The 8,569-nt window shown below is 31.5% G+C and overlaps 1 protein-coding gene across 1 annotated transcript; it reads left to right on the top strand.

The window, feature by feature from the left end:
* Positions 2,582-5,883, top strand: LOC105167667 (ubiquitin-conjugating enzyme E2 2). Its single transcript, XM_011087465.2, has 6 exons — positions 2,582-2,742; positions 3,135-3,268; positions 3,359-3,384; positions 3,856-3,945; positions 5,152-5,240; positions 5,463-5,883. Exons 2-6 carry the CDS (start codon positions 3,144-3,146, stop codon positions 5,589-5,591), a joined length of 459 nt encoding a protein of 152 aa, XP_011085767.1. The 5' UTR covers positions 2,582-2,742; positions 3,135-3,143; the 3' UTR covers positions 5,592-5,883.

The following is an 8,569-nucleotide window of genomic DNA, read 5'->3' as shown; positions in this document are numbered from 1 at the left end:
ATTTTTGGATTTTAGTATGTTGTTAAAATTAATTATATATAAATTAAATTATACGAATTTTGAATCCCGACTTGGGCACAAATTAATTTTTCTGTCTTTATTTCTTGATGAGTCGCGATTTTATAATATTATATTATTTAATAAAATTATAATAATATAATTTTTTTTATTAATAAAGTATTAAATAACTCGAGGTTGCCGGGCATGCATGGCTTAAGGAGAGGGAAAAACCTAAAGACCAGTCCATAGTTGGAGTGTCCTACAATGGACCAAAAATTGCAAAAAGGTAATTTCGACATGGAAGCAAAGTTTCCACTGTTCGTTTTACAGATTGCAAAAAGGTAATTTCGACATGGAAGCAAAGTTTCCACTGTTCGATTTTCAGATTTGAGTTTTTGTTATAACCTTTTCTTGTATTTTCGTACTAAATGTACATACATAAATATACACCTCTGTGTATACAAAAACCTAAGTTTTTTTTATATAGATGAAATAAATTGTAATATGGATTTACAATGTAAAAATACCATCCACCAGCAAAATAGTACATGCTCGTAGCCCATCGTCGACTAGATTTCACCGCATTTCGTTTTAATCTATCGTATCATTTTGAATTCATCATAAATGTAACATTCATTTGTTTATTTTTGGAAGAAAATTCTCGTGTGATATCACAAACAAGAAAATGATTGAATTTTTTATTTTAAAGGTTTATTGTATTTTGTACTCTATTTAATATATATATATATATATACGCATATTATACGATCATATTATATATTTTATTTCGAATGGCATGTATATATTAAATTAAATCAAAGACGCAGTACGGTTTGAAATAGTAAATCCAACCGTCACATTTCATTTTTCACCTTTAATTGACACGTAGATTGAGTTTGTGGATGTGCTAGTTATCTTACTAATATCAACTATCAACTTTACGCAGATGTATTAAAAAGGTGATGATAAATGGGGCAAAATGTTTTTTTAATCTCACAAAATAAGGGTAAATTTTATTTTGATATTATAGTTATGGCATATGTTGTTTTCAGTTTCATAAAATTTATAATCACGTATTTCTAGTCCTAAAAAGCTATATAGGTTTTGGAACTAAAAAACTGTTGTTTGGGACTAAAAAGGCGCTGTGATTTTGAGATAAAAAGTCCCAAAATTACATTTTCTGGGACTAAAAAATACGTGATTGTGAGTTTTATGAAATTAAAAATGTCATCTATCAGAGTTGTGGTACCAAAATAAATTTTACCCTTTTGTCCTGATAAATTTACTGTGCATCCAAAATGTTGAGTTGTTTGCTCCGTAGTTCACTTGCATGTGTTGAGTGTTGTGAGAAAAATATTCCTTTCTTCAGGTTAATCCTAGATAGGAAAAGGTGAAATAAGCATCCATGGGGAAGATTAATTATTCGTGCAAAATCCTTATTCACGTTCGTATCAAATTAATTATATATAACACAAGTATAATATTAACATGTGATTTGTTTAGATTCAACCATCTATGAACGCTTCAGTCGCTCAAGAAAAGCCTTCGAGAATTATTTACAGAACGTTACAGCTTTACTTGCTTCCTTACACCTTTCCGTTCCGAAGGTGCAACAAAATGGAACGCCAGGAGATAAACGACTCTTATGGCTGAAACATAACACATTTTCGTATAGTTATGACAAGTAAAACTCACAGTCGAATGGGAAACAACGCCTGTTTGTTTGTATTCTTATTTTTTATTTTTCAATGAAAAATATATATTTTAAATTTTGTATAGATCTTCGTGTAAAATAGAGAATATGTTTAATTAATAAAATTGTGTTTTTATATTAAATTGCGTTGCCAAATCGATATACTTTAATAAGAATACATATAAACAAATATGTTTTTACTTCAATTGCTGATTAAAAAATTGAAAAGTAAAAATGAGAACACAAACAAAAATATAAGAAACTTGACACTATCGAGTCGATTTAGGGGTATAATGATTTATTATAATAAAAAATATAAAAAAGGTAAATGATAATATAACATTTTAATCTCAAAATATACACATTGACTTCTTAAACTAAATTTCTAAAAAGGAGATAGTAACCATAGAGTTGTCATATTATTTCAAAAGCGTTTTAATATTGACGATGTTATGTAATTATGCAATCTTTAGTTTTTTTATTTTAGAAAATTTAACGTAATAATATCAATATGTAATTTTTTGGTATAAAAAATCTTTTATTTTTTCCGCATATTCATTTTTCTAAATTTATTGAGATTATAATATACTGTAAAATTAATCTAAATAGTTTTGAATTGTAACAATTATTTTACTAACTAATGAATATATTTTAAATTAAAAATGAAAAAAAAATAGGAGTCTGATAAATTTTCATAATCTTATAATCATAAATATTTAATTTTATAAAAATTATTGAACAAGATCATAAAAGTTGTATTATTGTGCAATAAAATGATATAAAATAATAAAAAATAAATAGTATTGTGGAAGAATTTTAATTTTCCACGTCAGATATGAGCTGGATCGCAGTGTGTATATATTCCGTCCACACAGATTCTTCGCTTACATATGACGCCACCGCGAAATCTCTCTCTATTTGTGCCTGCGGGTATCAGAGACATTGGGCGGCCAACAACAAATATACGCCCTATTTCGTATTTGTTTGGTATCGCAGCGTATAAACACTGAGGAGAGGGGAAGAATATCTTGCTGCTCTCTCGTTTTCAGGTAATTTGCTCTTCCACCTGCTTCAATTCTGGTGCTGTGCAGGAGCCCTAATTTATTCACGTTGACTTGTGGAATTGTTTTTGATTGTGCTATGAGTTTGTGGATCTAGGGTTTTTGGTTGTGTAGATTGATTTTCCTTTTTTTATTTTTAGGTAGGGTTTTTGTATGGGATTGGTGGTTTTTTTTTTTTTTTTAGAATATGAAATTAATGTTGGGATAGTGTTTGATAATGTAAGGATTGACGTGGGGGGATTGGAATTAGAAATCTGGGATTCAAGTTTGAATATGTTTCCTGTCAATTACGTGTATTATGAGCGCAATTGTTTTGGTGCAAACTTAGATATTAGTGTGCTCTAAGGGAAAACGGGGATTTTGGCTTGGTGTAATTGCAGGCGGTGAAGATGTCGACACCGGCGAGGAAGCGATTAATGAGGGATTTCAAGCGGTTACAGCAGGACCCTCCGGCTGGCATCAGCGGTGCGCCATATGATAACAATATTATGCTCTGGAATGCCGTTATATTTGGGTATGTTATGTGTTGTGGTGGTTGCTGCTTGTGAATGGATTGAGAACATCCTAATTTTTGCTAATATATTTGAATTTTTTTGAATTGCAGTCCAGATGATACTCCTTGGGATGGAGGTGAGAATATTCTTCACTTGAGTTTGGTTTTAAATTGATTGCGGTGGTGACTGTGCTGTTAGGTTGAATGTTTCAATGTGTATTCATGTGTACCTTTTCCTTCTCCCTCTACACTAATTTGGATGTTGGGTGTAGTGGAGTGCAGTGTAAAGGAAACATTATACAAATTCAAGTCTAAATGTATTTCCATTAAGGATAACACAAGAACTTAGTTAAAAGAGATTCTAGCTTGATTGAAGATTATAAAAGAGATACAGTAGATGCATACATGCATGGATGTCTGTTCTAATTATGATTGAACAAACATTTCTTTGATCTTTTTTCTGTACAACCTGACCAAGGAAAATGCTTCCCAATAGTTTCTCCAATAAAATCCAAGGTTTAACATAGCATTAGACTGTTGCATGTGCATTTTTTTTCTTTTATCTATCTTATTATTCCGTGACTGATGATATTACTGTTTGCTTCTAGGCACGTTTAAGTTGACACTTCAATTCACGGAAGATTATCCAAATAAGCCCCCGACAGTGAGATTCATTTCAAGAATGTTCCATCCCAACAGTAAGTTAATTCAGATATTTCCTTATGTGATATATCATCATGGTAAAAGATTTATAGTTTATTACTTATATGCTTCTTACGTTTGTTTGCAATGGTAAGCCTATTAGTTGCCGCTGTAAACCTTTTGAGAACAAGCGGCACGCTCCACTATTGTGAATTCCAGAACTTGCATGACAAAGTAGCAGTATCTGCTGTTATAGAAAATACAGCAAGGAGTTGTTAATTGTTATTGTCTGTGTTTTTGCTGCTTTTTCTTCTGTGCCTCCTTGTCGCTTTTTAACTTGTTTACTCTTTTGTGCTTTTTGCAAACATTGAGCTAAATGATCCAAGAGGGTTTCTTCATGTGTGTCACCACTAGTTTAAATGATCCATAATGTAATGACTATTAATAATGCACATTGGTTGTCCTATCTATATTTAATCTGAACTTCCTAAATTTAGTACTTTTACTAAATACTAATTAATAAACTATGGGGACTGGCCTACACTGATTACTTTGTTCAACTTGATTTTTTTATGATACTGTCATGCATATTATTATGTGTATCTAGTTTGGTAACTGAAGGAAGAACCAATTTATTATGAGGAAATACTGTTTGTTGCCTGACTAGAAATAACCTTGTTTATTTAGGAAGAATTTGCTTGTAGCTTTTTTTCCTATTGTTTGTGTATCACTATTGATTTTGTTCGTCTTGACCTGTAATTCTAGTGTTCTAGGGTATTTTGCTTAATTAGTTGCATGGTCTTCCCTTCTATAATTTTCTTGCTGCACCTTGGGACTTGTATACTTGTTCTTTTTACATTTTTTCTGAAATAAATAATCTAGTTTGTATATTCAAGTTCAAACTTCAAATGCTTAATACCTTTCCATTATATCTGATTATCAGTTCTCTATGGCGTCATATGCATACCATATACAAAGTTGGAACATATCCAAGCCCGCATGTAATATGTATTGTTATGCGGTCATGACCCAACTGCATGTGCATCATGGTTTAGCAAATTGGACTGCAGCAACATATTGTTATGAATATGATTTTAGAATAGTTTGGGGGAGCATCATTATTTGATGAATGATTCCTAAATATATGTTCCTGGCTAAGGACAATTTATTCAAACTTCTCAAATCCAGGGTGAAAGTTGAAACACATGTGTTCTTGCATTCCACACTGGAGATGGTGTACTGATTTAATTTTGTGTGATCAGTTTATGCAGATGGAAGTATTTGCTTGGATATTTTGCAAAATCAGTGGAGTCCAATATATGATGTAGCTGCTATACTTACATCTATTCAGGTACCATAGAGCTGTAAGATGTATTGTTTCTTTTGCTAAGCAATTGGGTATGAACTGTCAACTTCAGGTCTCTCCGCGAGAAAAATATATGTTAAACAACATGTTATTCTTGACAACTTCAGCTCTTTCCACGAGAAAAATATATGTTAAACAACATGTTTATCCTTGACAACTTCAGCGATGGTTTTTGTTCACTTAATTTCTTTCACTCTGAATCTACAGTCACTGCTCTGTGATCCAAATCCAAATTCACCAGCAAACTCTGAGGCTGCAAGACTGTTCAGTGAGAACAAACGTGAGTACAACAGGAAGGTGCGCGAAATTGTTGAGCAGAGTTGGACAGCAGACTAGCCTTTACATCTACAGGTTGCATAACAGGAGATGACGGTTGATGTGCGGACTTTGCGAGATCCTTTCTCCTGGTTGATGGTTTCTGTTTGTCTGAAATGTTTACTCGCCTAAATTGGTACATTAGTGACTCTTGTAGTTGGCAGAACATTGTTATGAATGTCTTTCATGCTTATGTTCAGGGACATTGAAATGTCTTTATCTTGATATTTTCTGATGGTCCGGTGGCGTATGTACATAAACATATCTTGTACTGGATTGCATTATTGTATGAAATTATAAGTTTACCCTTTAATCTTGTGAAATTTTTTGTCAAACTCTTAGTAAAATTTTAGGTAAATATGTTGGTCCTCTACTACATCATACATGAGTTGATCTCTGAACAGAATTATGAAGTTTGCAAGACAATTTACTGAATCAATGAACTCAGTTGTGGTTTTTGGACATCAGAAACAGCATTCTAAGAATTCTAGATGTGAAGGTACATTCAACCTGGATTCTTGCTTCTCTTTTTCCTCTTCATCTTCTTTTTTTTTTTTTTTTTTTTTTTTTTTTTTTTGTTTTTTTGTGTGTGTGTGTGTCTGTTTGCTCAACGAGTTTGTACCCCTAAAAGATGTGGTTTAGAGATGAAGGTGTGGAATATTAGGTTGCCATCAGGACTTGGATTACTTGGAGTTGCCACTTATACATTCGGACACGTGCCAGACCATGCATGCTTGTTATCTTAATCTTTATCTCCCTTCTAATCATCAACCAGAAGAGTAAATATCGCTGTATTAGTTAGTGGTAGGCTATCAAAATTCCATTTGCAAGTTAATGTCATGAAATTAATTCTAACAACATTTGTGGTTGAGCTGTAGTACTATGCTAAGACTCTCATGATTGCCCTATGGAAATAATTGCCACATTCTATCAGAGTTAGAGTATTGTTTTTCATGCCATTAAGTATGGTGTAAATTACAGTCAGTTTTCCTAAAATTTGACATAATTACGAATATTCAAACAATAAGGGGTATTCATAATTATATAAATAGGAGGGAAGGTTGTTATAATTTACCTTTTAAGTATATATATGTGGGTTTAAGATTATATTATGAGCTTGAAAAAAGTATTTGATGTTTAGGTAAGGTGGTTCCATCATCTTTCTGTTCACACACAGTCTGTGTAGGTCAATTTTAATTTCTTATGCTGACCTCAATTTTAGGGTAGGGGAGAATTTGTAGTGGAGCACCTCCCTTGTATGCTTGTTATGCCCTTGACCTTGAGTCTTGTTTGTATGCTTGTTATGCCCTTCCTCATAATATGATTCATTACTTTTGCCAATTCTTCTACTCTTAAAACCACTATCATTTAACTACAAGAACAACTCAATTTTTGATTACTTTTCTGCCTTTTTGCTCTTAATCTTTTCACTACTTTTTTAACATGAATGAAGAAGCAGTAGATGTAGAACCAAGTTGCCCACCAGAGCGTAATGCATGAGGCTGGAGTGGGTGCAACCAATTAAAGCAAAGGGTCCCTCATCAGGGTACACTGCACCTCACCTAATCTTACCTCCAAATAAAACCCTCCTATTAATAACTAATAGTACCCTCCCTAAGCCCTTAGGTGGAGGTGTTTTGAGGGAGGGGGTACCCTAAATTGGAGGGTATGTCCTACAACTTACTTATTACTCATGCACACTTCCATGCTTGCACTCCCAACAACACAACAACGTACGACCACACGTTGGCGTTTTCCTCTGCAACCAACCTTATGCTTCTTGTCTTGGATTTGGATATTACTACATTCATCATTTACACATTGTTTTGTGACTATACTCTTACCAACAATACATATCACAAGGGATGTGTACTCTACCGGTTCCATTTTGTGGGCGCACACTCGATACGTGTATATATTATAATTATATATTTTCTGATATAAATTATTAGATTATTTCCTTAATGAATTAACTTAAAATGTGTATAAACAGAAATTGATTGAATAAAGTGATGTTTATTTTAGGACAGAAATAAATATATTTGTGGGCATTTTAATCTATACTCGTTATGCCAACTAAAATTATTACCATAAGAATCTCCCTTTTGATCCATAGTATAGTATTTTTATGTACTGAAAGTATGAATAATTGATATATTTCTTTTATTTTTTTAAAAAATAGTATATACGTCAATCATTTAATTGTCGAATTTAATGATGAGCATGATACTTGATTTTGTAAATAAAAATATATGGATTGGTCTAAATTTGGTAAAACAAAAAATGATTTTGCCTCAAGTAAGAACCACTGCATAGGAAACTGAAATTCTAATAAAGATTGAATATTTATGTTATTTTTATTGGACTGAAATTTTTTATCTTAAATTCTATTATATTTTTTCCAATATATATATATATTATGTGGATAGAAACTTTTTTTAAATAAAATAAATAATATGATCTTTATATATATATATTAAATGAAATAAAAGGTACAATAAAAAGTTCAATCTGTACTTTTATTGACATTGTTATAATGAAGACGGACACTTTTTGGTTAATGCTAATTTATTCAGTAAAAATACTTTTTTTATTGAATTTCCAAAAAATATATAATTAAAAAAATTAAGAATGCCAAAAAAAAGGTTTTTTGACTGTAAATTTAATTAGCCGCCAAAGAAATTTAACTTAGATATTTGGTAATTAATATGTTTTCATTTTTCCTAATACTTTGTACATCATCACATAGCATGCTAACTTTTTTTTAGGTCGAAATTTATTAAAATTATAATTATTTTATTATTATTTAAAAATTATAAATATTTTTTAGTATTAATATTTATCTAATAAATATTCTTTCGACGGTCCGTTATATTTATAATTTTTTTAATGTAATAATAAGATATTGCAATGAGAGAGGAAAAAAGAAAATGTACGAACACTCAACAACTTTAGTAAAAGCGACTGTATAACTACAAACCCCACTCACTGTACCACCT

Source organism: Sesamum indicum, linkage group LG8 (assembly GCF_000512975.1).
Source record: "Sesamum indicum cultivar Zhongzhi No. 13 linkage group LG8, S_indicum_v1.0, whole genome shotgun sequence".
NCBI classification, from domain to species: domain Eukaryota; kingdom Viridiplantae; phylum Streptophyta; class Magnoliopsida; order Lamiales; family Pedaliaceae; genus Sesamum; species Sesamum indicum.
Note: the sequence above shows the minus strand (reverse complement) of the source record. Positions and strands in the feature narration are given on the sequence as shown.

Excerpts from the sequence above, each read along its gene's own strand:
- LOC105167667 (XM_011087465.2), top strand. The coding sequence starts at position 3,144 with ATGTCGACACCGGCGAGGAAGCGATTAATGAGGGATTTCAAGCGGTTA. Across the intron at positions 3,269-3,358 it reads TGGAATGCCGTTATATTTGG|TCCAGATGATACTCCTTGGG; the intron begins GTATGTTATGTG and ends TTTGAATTGCAG. Across the intron at positions 3,946-5,151 it reads AAGAATGTTCCATCCCAACA|TTTATGCAGATGGAAGTATT; the intron begins GTAAGTTAATTC and ends TTGTGTGATCAG.